We start from the raw sequence: 17,147 nt of genomic DNA on the forward strand, positions 1-17,147 counted from the left end.
CTTTCCTAATTGCCTCCACTCCTTAAGTATTTTTACTGCCATACAACCACAACATCTTATCTGCATTTCTCCTCTGTGCAAGGTGAATGCATTAATAAGCACAGACTAACAATTTACATCAGTCAGTTTGAAAAAAAACATTTACTCTGGAGGCAATTACAATCAGCCCCATGAACATACACCCATTGTTAGAGACTAGCTGAACAAGTCTGCAATATGGTGCTTTGTAGCATGCTAATACTTTAAACGTACCCTCTCTTACACTCTCTTGTACACACTGTGGGAAAATTGGTTACACTTTAAAAAGTACAGTTGGCGGCAAAACAGCAATGTTTCCTCAATTCTAATTGAAATAACCTATTATTAACATGAGTTAACAGGGTGAATTTAATAAATTGTAACAGGAAGTCATTCAACCCCTTTCCACCTCTACTCTCGCATTACCTGCAAGGTCCTTCTCCAGACATTATTTACAGAGTGCCTGAGAGACTACAGAGGACCAGTTAGAAATTCAGCAGGCGACAAGAGAAGTGTTCAAGTGTCTTCTTGTATAATAATGAGCTGGGCCCAATAAAGAACCAGAAAAAGGCCCTATGGTTGTGGGTATTGTAGGAATAGAACATCAAAGGCACCAACTCAAAGAGGATGGAGTATCAACAGCACTGGGAGGATGTTAAGGACAGTGTTTGAAAGTGTGTGTGTGTCTGTGTGTCTGTGTATCAGCCTGGGGACTCCGATGTTTTGGTTCCAAAGACGTCTCAGTGGAAAACAACAATTAAGGATAGATAACAAGTAAGTATGTGTGTGAGCATGCAGAGATGTAAGCTAATTCCTCCATCCAGCACTGTAATGAGAGCATTCAGTGATAGAATGAGCAGAAAAATGGCAACAAAACAACAACAGCAGCACTCTGCCATCATGGCACATAAACTCTCCCTGAGGCAGGTTGGAACAGGCTGGTGTCTATTCACTGAGACACACTGAGAGAACACTCTTCAGCATCTCAAATAGCCCTGTGATAGCTTGGGAAGGAGCGCAAAAAAACAGTCACGAAACAGAAGACACACGTGGGAACACACACACACACACACATACCATACACTAGTAAAGCCTCATAATAAGTCCTGCTACTCAGGCTGTCAGGGAAGTTGGAGTATCCATCCAGTCTGACCACCGTCACCTGATGCCATAACAACAGTCTAAGCAGGGTGGAGAGGATGGAGAGATGGAAAAGGAAGAGACGCAAAGGGAATGAAGGCCTCTTCCAAAGGATGAGTGGAAATGATTCTTGAGGATGAATGAAGGAAAGAATACATTCCTGATGGATTTTGAAAACATTGGCTTTTGATGGATGGGGGAAGGAGGGGAAAGAGGGTGGTGACAACAAGAGGAATGACAGATGAAACGGTAAAAATGGTTGTAGAGAGAGACAATGGAAAAACGGCACACATAAACTTGAAAGGATGATGGTAGAGTGAGAAAACAAGGTATAAGAGAAGCAGACAGACACTTCCTGCTCTGCCTGTTTGATTAGGTGACTGAGATCCTCCTTGTTTCTGCAGTGATTATGATTCCTCTGCTCTCCCTGGTGGCTTTTGGTTTGTTTTTTTGCTCCACCAACCTTTTCTGTTCTGAATAAATATTTTTTTTTTCCGTTCTGCGTTCTAATTCTCTGTTGTTTTATTTCAGAATTCACTGCATCCTCATCTCTGTCCACTCCTCTCCCCAAGGATGCATAAACATTACATGGTTTTTTACACACTGCTTTAACTAATTCATGTCCAACATGCCATCCTAGACAATATTTCCATGTAAAGGGTGCAGTAACAATGATGTGGGAAATTTATTCCTGTTCTCTCCAAGGATGCTTGAGATGGCCTAATTGACTGTTGGTTACTCATTGTGGCTATGCATGTCAAGCTCTCTGGCACGTCTGTTGTCTGACATGGCACATATGCAGTTTACAATGATCATGGTGGCAGATTTACTATCCTCAAAATTCTTAGTCATTTTTTATACAATGGGTCCTTGATTTCAGGCAGTGGTAGACAAAAGCACACTTGTAATTTCCAGCAGGGGACAGTCGGTTTTGCTGGCTGCAGTGACACCTGTGGTTAGCATTCAACTGATGCTAATATTGCATGTCACAGGCAAAAAGTCAGAATCCTCACCAGTTGATGACCCATGTAGAAGACATGCAACTAAAGAAAAACATTATTCTTGTATTGCAGTGTAGTTAGTTGTAGTTAGTCTGATAACTATCATAAGTATAAAATTGCAAAATCAGTTATTTCATTCTAACAAATTCCTGTTTAGCTGCTCAGCTTACATAGTTGGACATACATGTTACATAGTATTTTCAAAAGTATCACTCTTGATATCTCAACAGGATTTCAGGATGAGTACTAAATGATATGTTTGGTGTAACGTAACGCTATCTGGCTGGGGGTGCTGGAGTGTAAACTTCCCAAAATCCAATAAAGTGCAGAGCCTAAACTCTGATATAGAAGCATTTAGGAACGGCTTCCACATAGTGAAGAGATACTCCACAGTGGATTTGCTATTGTGAACGGAGCTTTTTATAATGTCAGCTGTAACTCCACAAAGTATAAAAGACTTCATGGCAATGGAAGCAACCTACCTACCTTCAGTAGTAACCCAGAGTTGGCAGTTTACATGAGAGTAAAAATACTGTTTAATCCATTTCTTAAACTTTCGCTGTTGTGTTTTTGATTTTGGAAACTGTAAGAAAAGACACCATTCTTCAAACTATTTATATGTGTTTGTGTGTGTGAGTGACTGTACATATGAGCACATGTGTGTACCTGTCAACGGTCCATGCGGTCAGGTTATGCGGGATATCAGCGGTATGTGTGGTCCAATCCCCGCTGGGCAGCTCCTTGATCTGAAGAGTGAAGTATCTCAGGGGGGACGAGCCTGAGCCACCAGTCACCCAGTGGAGGCGGAGCTGGCGAGATTCAACCCCATCCTGAGGAACAGACAACTTCCTCGGTGGCTGGGGACGCTCTGTGAATGTGGTGAGGAGGATGGAAGAGGGGAGATAAAAAAGGAGAGTGGGAGGAGACGAAAGACGCAGAGGAGAGATGAGAGGGGATGAGAGAGAAGGTAGAAAAAGTGATGTGACAAGGATGGAAACAGGGGAATTGTAGGGGAAGCATGAGAAGGGAAAAAAGAGAAAAACAAATTAAAATTTCTAGAGCAATTTCACATTCAGAAACACATTATACTTTTTAGCAGTTCAACTTTGTGTGGCTATTTTTATGATTATATTGGTGATTATATCTATGTGTAAATTCTCGTACATCAGATTTGGGTGAAACATTAAAGACAATGAAATAAAAAATAAGTTTTAAATACTCTCTCCCTGCGTTATTTGTTCATTTATCTCTTGTTATATGCTAAATATATGTTAAAAAATAATTTCATACTTTTATACCAAAATCCCTTTCTTTTCTCTTCCTGTGAAACAATCTCTTTCTCATGACTCATCTTGAACTCAGGGGCGTGTACATAAATCTCTAAATCCGCAGGTGGGGGAGGTGTATTCGTCATACATATGTCACTTAAATACATCATGTTACAAAAAAGTGCCCCAGTGAGGTATTGTTCGAGCTTCGGTGCTCCTTGGCATAGATTGTACAAGTCCGTGGAACTCTATTGGAGGGATGAACACCATTCTCCTAAAAGATATTCCCTCATTTGGTGTCTTTATGATGATGGTGGAGAATGCTGTTTAAGACATTGTTCTAAATATAATTCACCCGTATGGAAGCATCTCCGTTCTTTGTTTCTCCACTCATTAATTCTGGTTTTTCCTGTAATTTGTCACCTACCCGTAGCTGTATATATTGAAATGAGTTGTCAAAAATGTAGACAATCATAGATAGAATTACTGCTAATACCTTGTAACACGTGTGACATGGGTAGCCTGCATTTACATCACATATTCATCAGTGTGACTGTTGCAATATGTTTAAAGTGGACCTATTATACTCATTTTCAGCTCTATATTTTTATTCTGGGACTCCACTAGAGTAGCTGTGTATGATTCACAGTTCAAAAAACTCCTTATTTATCTAATACTGGCCCTTTATACAGTCCCTCAGTTCAGTCTTAGCTCCTGTCTCATTAAGGCCCCCCTTCTGATGAGCCCACTCTGTTGTGTTAAGTTACTGCTGATGAAAACCAAACATTTCCTGCTTTATTGCTTCATATTAAAAGCTTTTAAATGACTAAATAATGGGACCACCGAAGTAGCAGAGATTCATTAGCGGCACTAAAAACCAGTTGACACAACAAGATATGGAGATATTTAGAGCTCGTTGTTCAGCGGATCAGTTAGAAATAATGCAGAGAGGAATAGTACAAGCAGAAAGAGCCACAGTGATGATGATGTTTGATGAAGAGCTGCAGATGACCAGCACACTTCCAACAGGTAGCCTTCTTATTTTACTTTGCCGTGCTTTGTAATGGAAAAACACTCACAGCGTGCCAGCTCAATTCAAGCCATGACTACCCCCAAAACAATGGAAAAAAGCCATAATGTTAGCGGACTAAACGACAATATAAAGAAATCCGTCACGGGCCTCACAGGGATTACTTCTACATATGTCTACCTCATTATTTGACACTTTGGCCACGTTTAATATGAACAACCAACATTGTAACATTATATATAAATGACTGAAAATAAGGAAAATCATAATAGGTCCTCTTTAAATGAAACAAGACATCTACCCTCTGCGGCATCAAATAAACAATTTCTTAACAGATTGCCAGCGTGTGTGTGTATTTGTGTCTTTGCTATTCAATTAGGAGATGAAAGATGGCTCTGGGAGTCAGTATCTTTGTACAACTGTGTTGGCAGTAACTGTGTGTTTAGTAGACGTGTGTACACACATGCACAAGCATACACACACACACACACACACACACACACACACACACACACACACACACACACACACACACACACACACACAAACACACACACACACACACACACACACACACAAACACACACACACAAACAAAAACACACATGGTTGGGGGGCATATCTGTTTAATTTCAGAGGCATCAGGTTATCGATTAAGTCCAGAAATAAAAGCATTATTGATTCTCTCTGAAGTTTAATTAATCTGCACTTATGTTCTCAAACATACGCACAAGCACAGTCACACACACTGACACACACACAGGCTTGCCTTCATTCATCCTTATCACAAGTAATTTAAGTCAAATCTGTTTGTCTCCCGTCTTCCCTCTTGCCCTTATTCTTCAGTCCCTTCAAGATTTGATTATTCTCTCCCTCTTTTGTTTTCCTGATAGCATCTGTGTCTCCCTGTCTGTTCTTCTCTTGTTCCATTCCACAGTAAAGATCATGTTCTGATAATAAACTCAGAATTGTCAGAACAAGAGTTGCCCTTTCAGCACTTACTCAACTGTTAACTGCTAAGCAAGGGAGAGGAGAGGAGAGGAGAGGAGAGGATGAATTCTGCTAAATACGCTTTGTTGTCCATTACCTCATCAGTTATCACCCTCTCAGAGACAAACATCAGCATGGGCAAATCTCTAGAGGGAGTAGCAGTTTTCTCTAATTCATTCGAACACGTGCATGCAATTTCACACACATACATACTCACATTCAAAAAGCCAATTTACGTTTTCTAGGGATTACGTTGGTCTCTTCAGCATCATCAGAAAGAAATCTCTATTAGGCTATTCTGTCTATCTCACAGTGAGAATGAGCCATTATGTTACTGAAGTGGAACAGAGAACCACAGAATTCTACTCTAAAGAAATCCTGATAATGATGCTGCCGATGCTATGATATCTGATCCAATTAAAATGCACTACACAAGCTGTTAGCTCCGAATAGAATATCTGACATCATGATTCCAGGTTTTCATAAAAATTCATTTCACTGTCACATTTTAATATAAGGAGTTTTGTAGCATTTCAGTGCTTTGCTAGACATACACAGTGCTGGCTGACAGAGAAAACTGGAGAGAGAGAGAGAGAGAGAGATCAGGGATGACATATATCAAAGGCTGTGAGCTACATTCAAACCGAAGTTATTCATGCGTTAGCCTACTGAGACACCAGAACCACTGTAACTTCATTCTTAAAGTGATGTTTCACTCTGGTGGGGTAGCTTTTAGCTCAGGAGTGGTCAAATCTCAGCACCACCCGACAATTAAACCATTCCTCAACTTCTCTTTAGCAACTGATATTACCCTGCTCACAAAATAAATCAATGTTAACTTTATTTACAAATTGTTTTTACATGCACAGTTTGATTTTTATAATGAATTTTAGGATACTTTTTCATAACAAAACTAAAATTATTACCACTGGTAGTAGTTATTAGTAGTTTTATCTAAAGACAGAACTTACCAAATAAAACGATAATAAGACTTGATGCGCCATATTAAAATTAAATCCATATTAAGATAAAATCCTATTATTTTATCTTATAATGAAATGTATAATGTTTTGATGAGAAAATTGGTGAAAGACAACAAAATTATCATGAAGGCAAATCAATATATCTGTCTTTAATGTTGCTATAATCAATATTGTTATATTAACAATGGATCAAATGACTACTGGTATATTAAATTTGTTATTCGTAGTGACAAATGCACAGATAATTATTAACCAAATCAGCAATTCCCCTCAACTCTATGCAGTGTTTCAGCGTCATTCAGCTTATTGTTTTGGTTTTTCCAGTGCAGTCAGTGTTGTTATTAGTGTTGGAACGGCTGTGGCTCAGGAGGTAGAGCTGGTCGTCCACTAATCAGAAGATCGGCAGTTCGATCCCTGGCTCCTCCAGTCTGCATGTCGAAGTGTCCTTGGGCAAGATACTGAACCCCAAATTGCTCCTGATGGCTGAGCCATCAGTGTGTGAATGCGTTAGGTTCCCCTCCTAATGAGCAGGTTGGCACCTTGCATGGTAGGCCCTGCCATCAGTGTGTGAATGGGTGAACGTTGGCATGCAGTGCAAATTGCTTTGAGTGGTTGGAAGACTAGAAAGGCTCTATAAAAGTGCAGTCCATTAATCCGTTTTCAGAGAAAAATCTCTAAAAATCACTGTTCACTACCTGACCAGCACCAAAGAGGAGACAAACAAAGGTAGCGACTAGCTGGTGAACATAATGGAGCATTTAAAGCCAGATATGTCCCTCAGGAGTAGGTGGAAACAAAAACTGAGCCATCAGCTAGTCGGAAACACGACTCAAATGAATGATAATGTTTAAGCATGTATACAGTAATAAGCCACTGTTTTCTAACAGGTTTGCCATATCAACTTTTTAAAGTGATAATACAGCCTGTTTCTGCTGCCCTCTCATGGTAAAAAAATGAGTTAATGCATAATTTACTAAATTTCCCACCAGTTTTATTTTGAAGCAGCATCTTAGGACCTTGATTAGTTCACTTTTAGTGCTGAGTCAACACCATAAACAGTCAGAGGGGACGTTCTTCTCAGGCTACAGTCTGGCTCACAGGCTACAAACATTGCAGTATAGAACTTTGGAACACGCTGTCATATAACAACACTTGTGATAGGACTCAGCCTGTAGCTGTGTGGTTAAAACATGAATGGGTTGTTATGCAGTATTTTATGGCTTGTAGTTTCAGCTAGCACAGCTAAACAAGGGGGTCAGTTTCATGAGCTGGTGGGGTATTGCATGCTAGTAAACAATAAAAAATGAATGAGTGGGAAGCTCCTGTTTTGTTAACTTGTGAAAGTTTAAAGCTTTAGTAACTCTGATGCACTTTCTTCTTGTACTGAGAGACTGTCAACCATTACATACCACACATACAGCTCATTCTTCTGTTAGTGTCTTCTGGTTAATTTGATATTACAATTAATACAGCACCTGTATCACCAAATCCACATGTACTGTAAACACACACCAGTAGTAGTCTACATCTATGGCAGATTAGCCTCTGACATATTCAGACCCAAAGCTTTAGACCTGCGCTCACCTATTCGTGATCAGTACATTTTTTCTATTAATTTTCTATTAATTTGTAAATTGTGTGTAACCATAGAATACACTAAAATCATTTGGCATCAGTTAAAATCCTTGCTGCTGCATTCTGAATGAGCTGAAGACATGAAAGCGGTTGATTGAAGCAGAAAGAGAGAGACGTGTAGAAGGTAGATAAAAGCATCACAACCTGCAGATCTGTGGAGGATAAAAACTTGACTTATTTGTTTCTAAATTGAGGTAAACATGACTGTACTACTCACTCAGTCACCCACCTTACCTCTTTAAAAGTCAAGTCACTGTAAAAATCTGTTCTATCTTTCTGGCCACTGACAGTTTGTTGGAGGATATGGTTCCTCTGCTACAGGTTTTTAGGAAGAGAACTGTCTTAGGAGTCATTGCTAAGCCTCCTCCATCTCACCATACTGTAGACATGTCTGGTCATACTCAGTGTTTAACTCCTATGATGAAGCCATTGACTGCTAAAATTAGACCAAGGAAATTAAGCAACATTTTTGCTGCCCTAAAAGACAAAATTACCATAATTGCAGTGTGCTGATAGGATTATTGATTTGATTTTGATGAATCTAAGATTTATGACTTTCAGATCTCACCTTCTGTCCTGTGCTCTCTCTTTCCAACCACTGGCATTTCAACACACTGCCAGTTAGATTTTCTTTCTCACCTATTAACTGTACAGTTTTCACCTGCCAACAACAGAGCATGGTGCTATGAGAAAATACCCAGTGTTGCAGGACAGTTGGTGAGAAAAGCTAATTGTTGTTGTCTCATATGTCTCAACAAAAATAATAACGGTTCTAATAATCTAAAAAATCTCTGCAATGAATTCAATCTCACACAGCTTATTTCTTCCCCTACACAGCCAGATCCAAAAAATGCAGGGAAGGCCACACTTCCCAGATATTATTTTAACCAACAGACCTCAACATTATATATCTAGTGGTGTTTTTCCTCTTGACTTCAGTGACCACACCCAAACAGCATGCATCCATGACACAAAATTACAAAGATCCAAACCACGTACCACCGTCAAAAGGAATTTTAAACACTTTTCTGAACAAGCACTTTTGTTTGATCTGTACTACAGTGGTATTGGGTTTACCATGGCAATTCCTGATCCACACTTGACCTTGGATTTTTTATAAAAACATTTAATTCCATTGCAGACAAGTATGTACCTTATAAGAAATTCAGAGTCAAAAACAGGAACAATCCTTGGTTTTGTTTGGAAACTGCTGAAATGTTAAATGAAAGGGATGCTGCCTGGTGCAAAGCGCAAACAACTAAATCATCCTCTGATTGGCAATATTTTCGTCAACTGTTATTTGAAATGCCAAATGATCATTTTATGTCTCTGCACTATCTGAAACTAAAGGAAACCCAGCAAAAGTTTGGAAAATGATTAAATCATTATCCCATGGTCCTACCTCATCCTTACCTTATGAAATTGTACAAGGTTCAACCACTATCTTAGTTTGACGTTCAGTGAACATTTCATTTTTTAAGGTTATTTATTTGAAAATGCCGGATTTCCTCCCACTGTCTCTAATCATAGTGCACCTTGCTGGGAAAACAAATTAGGCACTCAGACCTTTTCATTGAAGCCTTTCACAAATCCTGAAGTGTTAAATGCTCTTTGTTCTATTGATCCCATAAGGTCCACTGGGGCTGATCAGTTAGAGCCAAGGCTTTTTATTATTAGCAGCTCAATTACTAGTTGAATGCTTAACTTATATTTTTAATTTGACCGTAGTAACAGAAAGCATCCCTGACCTTTGTAATACAGCCTATGTCCTGTCAGTCAGTCCAAACAGCTAAATAAACCAATCTCTAAACTATCGTGTCTAGCTAAAGTGTGAGTGAGAAACTGGTAAACGTGGTAAATGTGAGAACATTTTTATCTCAACACTCCATTTTAAAATCATATCAATCAGTGCATTAGACAACAAGGATGATTGAGTTGCCATTTTTTATTGATTTATCTAAGGCTTTCAATACTGTTGATCATCAAATTCTTTTGAAATGCCTGGAATCTATTAGATTTGATGAAAAAGTCATGTAATTGGTTTTAAAATTATCTCAGTGGTAGAACACAAGCTGTTGTGGCTGATGGCTATCAGTCAGTGTTATAGACTATGGTGATGTAATTTATATGCACTCTCCTGCCTCTACTCTTAAACCTCCCGATGCAGTCTATCATTGCGCCCTTAGGTTCATAACTGGGGATGACTTTAGAATGCATCGTTGTATTATTTGATGTATGAGAAAGTTGGGTGGCAGTCGTTGGCAGTGACAAGAAAATCACCATGTTAGTACTAAGACTGGGAAACTGGCTTTTAAATACTATGCTCGACACAAGAGGAACAATCAGCAGAAGCTTGTAAAATTAGACAAGCTAATCCCTTTTAATCAATTTAAATCTCTTTTGACTGACAGAGCAGTGTGAATGCATGTGTTTTTGAATTGATATTGTCCCTTATGTTGATGTCTTTGGCCTGTTTGTTGTATAATCTGTTGATACTGTAATTTTTTGTTTTTATATGTACTTTTATTGTATGTTTGTTTGTATTTTTGTGTGCTTTTATTGTTTTTATATGTGCTTGTATTGTTTCTATTGTTCTTTTATATGATTTGTTGTTGATGTATACTGTAACTTTCGTGTGCTTTTATATATACTGTAATCAGGGTGTCCTTGTTAAACTGAGCATGCTCTCAATGGCCCTCCCTGTTTACATAAAGGTTAGGTTACCAGGTTCTCTAGTCTAAAAACCTTCAATTTCTAAAGATCATTTAACAAATCTGGCTTAGCTGCCCCTCTTTTTTAACTGACTTCTGCTGCATGGACCCCCAGGTAGTCTCTGGAATCTCATTATACCCCTGCAGGAGTGCTTATACATAGTGATTCAATATCTACATTTTTTGCCAAGCAGCTATTCATGCGCTGGAGTTTCAAAATGTCATTTTGTGTTGCTCTGAATGTAAAATGTCCCACACATTGAAAAGGTCATGTCATACCTTTTATCTTGTGCTAATATTCGCTGCCCAGTAACAATGGATTCTGTATGTCCAACCACAAATTACTTGTTGTTGAAACACTGATAACCTGTTTGAGCTCCATGCCTAAAGCTCTTGCTTGCTTTTTCTTTCTCTAGCTTTATCTCTGCAAGGACTTCACATCGACCACAACTCATTACTCCTCTATGTAGGGCTGTGGAGATCATAAAATCTTAAAATTCTAAAACTTCACCTAACCTTTCGAGACTCTTCCTGCACTGGAAGAGATGACTTAATCTGTGACAAAACATAATTTTGGACCAATTTGCCAATTCATGTGAATTTATTTGAAAAGTTAAAGAATAAGTTCAGATTTTCAAGGGGAAGAGATTTTCAATTCTATCTTCAAACAACACTGGGATGCCTGTACGCACATTTAAAGGGTTATTGGTCACTGCCACGGGCCACAAAGAGATTCTTTTCAAAAGGTGAGGGACAAAATGTGCAAAAATGCATTCTAAAGTTCAGCAGAAGCTAATATGAAGCTTCAATCATCTGAGTAAGTCAAGTGGGGATCTTTGAGTCAGTCTTTTTAGTATGACAATCCTCCTCTCTCTTTATGCTTCCACAGACAGCATTTCCTTGAGGGATACTGACACAAAGAGGATATTTTGTACTATAAAGACAGTAACTTTGGAAAATATCCATTTGATTTGCCTTACTCTGCTTTACAAAGGTATCTCTTCATGCCCAGTGTGAACAGGAGGAATTATTACAGTGACCAATAACACTTTCAGTTTACATATGGGCATGTGGGCATTGCATTACAACAGGCTTGAAAAATGTGAACATACTCTTTAACATGGAAGAAGAGGACAATGAAAATAAAACATGGTAAAAGTCAAAGAACATAATTATGACTGGCTCCTGTAATAGATCTTTCTAATTCTCTTCTCTAAACCTTTTGAAAGGCACAGCTGAAATTAATAACATTAATCAAGTCACTCCTACTTTATACTGGCTCATTACAGTATTTCATGTCTAATTTGGTTTATTCAACACATTTCATTTTCTTATCTATCATTATAATTGAATGTGAATTTCATTACAGATTATTACATTGCTGTGGTGTGAACGCCACATCAGATGCATGTTACGTATACTGTACAGTACAGTGGGCTACATTAAACAAGTAAATCTTACTCGTCATTAGTCAGAGCTTCCAAGCTTACACTACATTGATTCTTGTTGAATTATCCAGTGTTGTGCAGAGGTAATTTTTTAATAGAAATAAAATGAACACGCTTCACTTGTTATACTGTTTCCATTATTATGTGATTAAAAAGCCACACACTGTTGGTGTGAACATATTGAATTTAACCCCAGAGACATTTTTCACAGCAGCATAGCAGGAAAAACAAAGGTGCAACTAAAACCATTAATGATGACTCGTTTCCATTCATCAGAGCTAGTAAGCTATGCCAGTAAGCCACAATGCAGAACCCTGAAACTGACACACAACAATATTGTCATTCAACAAGAAAACGTAAACTCAAGGTCCAGTTAATGGCTTTTTTAAGCTTGAAACTGCATTTTGTCCTCAGGGTTTGGAATTTGCTCAGTTGTCATGGAGATTCTGTCATTACTAATGTTACTAATTACACCTGTTGCTGCTCTGACATGTCAAAGTATTAGCCATAAAAAGCAACAACAAACTTAATTTTTGAGAGCAGTATTTGATTCTGTCTATCTACGCAGTGCTAATGTATTCAACCTTTCAATTCATCTCAATTAACTTTGAACAGCTCAGATTCATTCAGAACCAGATGTTTTTGGGAGAGCTTGAGAGTTCTTACACGTATTTACTATATTTTAATAGGAATGGTTCACATAGCTACAGAAACAGACAGGATAGCAAATGAAATCCTGTGTCCTTTACCTCTACGTTCAGTAGTAACAACCAGGGCTTCCTGTTCTTCGCCCCAGCCCACGACGGTGCGAGCAGTGAGTCGGAACACGTAGCTCTGCTCAGGGGAGAGTCCTGTGACAGTGAACTGGCGACCGTTGGAGCCCACCTCCACTGTGGTCCAACGCAGAGGGTCCCTGCCGTCCAGGCGGTAGGAGATCTGGTAGCCTAGTGAGGGACAGAAGGAGAGACAGAAAGAGGAATAAGACAGCTGAAACTGTGTTGAAGTCTTGTGCATCAGTGTGTGTGTGTTCTTTGTGGCCTACATTAGATCACAGAGCCCCCCACAGGAATCAAAGAAAAGACACAACGAGATAGGAAAAAGTCTGACAACTCTATTTCCCAAAAAAAACATCAACACAACTACAGTGATAATCATAATTTTGACATTTCACACCAGTACAGCACACAGCAAAGATCACTTACTGACATTCTCATACAGATACACATTACATCCCCTACAAATCAGCTGGACCAGACTCTGTCTCTCCCTCCACCCTGAGGCACTGTGCCGATCAGCTGTCTGCGGTGTTCACACATTGTTGGTGTGAACATATTGAACACAGACACAGACATTTTTAACACCTCACTGGAGAGATACCAGCCTGCTTCAAGACCTCCGCCATCATCCCGTCCCAAAAAAAAAACAAGGACCACAGGACTCAATGACTACAAACCCGTCACCCTGACTTCTATGGTAATGAAGTATTTTGAGCGCCTTTTACTGTACCACCTTAAAACCATCATGGACCCACTCCTGGACCTGTTACAGTTCACCTACAGAGCCAACAGGTCTGTGGACGATGCAGTAAAACATGACCCTTCACTTCATCCTCCAGCACCTTGACTCTGCAGGAACCTACACTAGGATCCTGTTTGTGGATTTCAGCTCCACCTTTAACACCATCATCCGGGCTCTGCTGCAGGACAAGCTCTCCCAGCTGCACGTGCCTGACTCCACCTGCAAGTGGATCACTGGCTTCCTGTCTGACAGGAAGCAGCACGTGAAGCTGGACCATCAGCACTGGTTCCGCTCAAGGCTGCGTCCTTTCTCCACTTCTCCCTGTACAACAACAGCTGCACCTCCAGTCATGAGTCCGTCAAACTCCTCAAGTTCGCTGATAACACCACCCTCATTGGGTCCATGAGGATGAGACTGCCTACAGATGGGAGACTGACCATCTGGTGATTTGGTGCGGACAAAACAACTTGGAGCTCAATGCTCTAAAGAGAGTGGAGATGGTTATAGATTTCAGAAGGAACGCAGCCCCACCTGCCCCATCACCCTGTGTGACTCCCCAGTCGACACTGTGGAGTCCTTCTGCTTCCGGGGAACCATCATCAGCCAGGACCTCAAGTGGGTGCAGAACATCAGCTGCCTCATCAATAAGGCTCAGCAGAGGATGTACTTCCTCCAGCAGCTGAAGAAGTTCAACTTGCCAAAGTCAATGACGGTGCACTTCTATACCACCATCGCTGAGTCCATCCTCATTTCCTCTATCATCTGGTACGCTGTTACAACTGCCAAGACAAGGGCAGAATGCAGCATATCATCTGCTATGCCGAAAAGGTGTTTGGCTGCAATCTGCCATCTCTCCAGAATCTGCATGCCTCCAGGACACTGAGGCTAGCAGGGAAGATCATGGACATAAACTTTTTGAAACGCTCCCCACCAGCAAGAGGCTGAGGTCTCTCAGAACAGTTTCTTCCCATCTGCAGCCGGCCTCATCAACAAGGCCTGGGATCCCCACTGACAGAGACTAAACCCCCAATATTATTATTACTGTTATTATCATTAGTAGTAGTAGTAATTGCACACTGCATATACTGTTTACTCCTGGTCAATATTTTGTACATTTCATCTCAATCTATTCTATTGAATATTTAAAATTTAAACTTCTAGTAGCTCTTCTAACTTAGAATATATTTTACATATTTTTATTGTAAATTCTTTTCTTTTTTATATTATTTAGGATTACTTAATTTTGTGTATATTTTTATTACACCAAGGCCAATTCCTTGTATGGTATGTGCAAACCTGCTTGGCAATAAACCTGATTCTGATTCTGATTCTGATATAAACATACAGTTTCTCTTCTGTCCCCTTGGCTGTGACCCATGGTGTACACGGTTTGTGTCTGTTCCTCTGTCTCATGTGCAGTAAGCCATGTAATAACACTAACACCCTTCAACACATACACACACACTCAAACCACTGATCCCCAACCAAGCTTTCCACAGGCCACTGGCCACTCACAAAGGCTCTCAATATGAAGATTGTATTGTACACCAAATACACACATCCGCAAAGTCACACAAACACAGTGTGTGGAGGTGATTGGTTCACAGTAAGACTGTCAGGATGATAATCTGCTCAAAGGCACCTAATCTGGTTGTGGTGATAATCTCATCAGATAGTCTGATTGTATGTTAATGTGAACGCAGTGTGTGGAAGATTATTGGATAACAGCTAGATCACAAATCCTCTCACATCTAAACAATTGGGTCAGAGCGATGCGTTATGTTCTGTACTGAATATCATTAGGACGTCCCTGCTATACATGAGGCTAAATCTCCATTACAAAGTGACTGTGTCATTTTAGTAAAAGCCCTTCTTCTTTTCCCACAGGAAGATGTCACATGTACCATGTATTTCACACTGCTTCCTAGCTTAATGTATTCAAAATGTGTATCTCTAGCTATGTTTTTTGCCTTTAGCTGTTTAATTCCACTGGCCTTGTATATGTTAATGAAATATTCACAGCAATGGTAAGCCTACTACCTAAGCTGCTTCTAAATTACTACATTCTTTGTACTGCAATTGTACTATCAAGTACTTCAGAGCAGAAAGCTTGTCTGTAAAACTGGCAACCTGAGCAGAGCATGTAGCAACTGCAGGTGGTGACCATATATTGTGTCTCTCTTCTTGTCTCTCATCACAATTATTTAAGACTAAACACGAGGATTGCTACAGGATATATAATGCTGTCTCCCTATATCTTAAATCACATGTCTCCATGATTAGTTTTACCATACGCAGGGTCATTAATTAATTTAATCACCATACCCAGGATCATTGACTAACATTGACTTCCAGTAGAGCTCAGAGACACTCCCAGGAAGTTATATAAACCCTCCATTCAGGCCCTTTCCCTTTAAACTACAACTGAGAGATGAACAAACAGACCACCCAATGTCAGTTAGAGTAAGGACTTCACATTCACTCTTATTGTCTTAATTAATTCGTTTAATATTTCATGGTTTAGTTGTTAAGTGTGTAATGGATTGTTTTGTATTGCATCTGTATTTAGCAAGCCCTGAAGATGCACTAAATGCCAAGATTATGGACGTTAATTAATGTAAGTAAGAACAATGATTACTTGATTTGCTTTACTAATTTCTTCCTTTGTTTACGGCTAGTGTTCTGATTTGTAATATTTTCTTAATGCTTTCCTTTTCATATGTAGAAAAAATCATCCATCCATTGCTGATTAATTGCCACACTATTAAAATGCTGGAGTGGCTTTTTGGATCGCTGAGTTTAAAAGTGCATCCCACACTAGATGTTCTATGAGCCAATGCCACCACCATCATTGTAGTTTTTCATACAGTATGTACAATATATTAGTCATTATAGTATACTGTTTTTGCAGATAGTATACAAAAATCCATGTTCTTTACAGTTTTAATAATATGCGTGTTGCATCAAACTGTGACTTAAGAACGCCAGTGGAAATTACATTTCACAAAAAGGAAGAGGTTGTGTAACTGTGAGTAGCTCCTCCATTTTTTCTGTGCATTGCATTGAGGGACACTCAAAATACAGGTGTTTTTAAGAATTCATACTGACTTTTATGAGTATACTTAATTTTGTGACTTTCCTGTGTGCACAAACTATATACTCAAAACCTGCTTACAATCAGTGTGTAGTATGGCAGTGGGAAGAAGTGTGTATTTGCCGCTGGGATGTTCATGGGCATGCGGTTTCATATTTATAGAGACGTTATGTAGAAACACAAATGCCTTACTGCCTTGTGCCAAATTACATAGTGCACCTTCTGTGATCTTATTTATCCTCTGTCCACCTTCTGTGTCAGAGCCCTATGGGTTGTGAACCCAAGGAGAAATGAGGCAGTCATGAGTATTA

The 17,147-nt window shown here is 39.5% G+C and overlaps 1 protein-coding gene across 3 annotated transcripts in view; it reads right to left on the minus strand.

The window, feature by feature from the left end:
• Positions 1-17,147, minus strand: part of LOC121887175 (protein sidekick-1-like) — a 248,567-nt gene that overhangs the window by 19,963 nt on the left and 211,457 nt on the right. For all 3 annotated transcript variants that reach the window (XM_042397800.1, XM_042397809.1, XM_042397815.1), the window contains 2 exons: positions 12,974-13,168; positions 2,826-3,027 (listed from right to left, as the gene is read on the minus strand). In XM_042397800.1, coding sequence (XP_042253734.1) covers positions 2,826-3,027; positions 12,974-13,168 — 397 coding nt within the window. The remainder of the gene's footprint in view (positions 1-2,825; positions 3,028-12,973; positions 13,169-17,147) is intronic.

Source organism: Thunnus maccoyii, chromosome 2, assembly GCF_910596095.1.
Source record: "Thunnus maccoyii chromosome 2, fThuMac1.1, whole genome shotgun sequence".
In the NCBI taxonomy this organism is placed as follows: Eukaryota; Metazoa; Chordata; class Actinopteri; order Scombriformes; family Scombridae; genus Thunnus; species Thunnus maccoyii.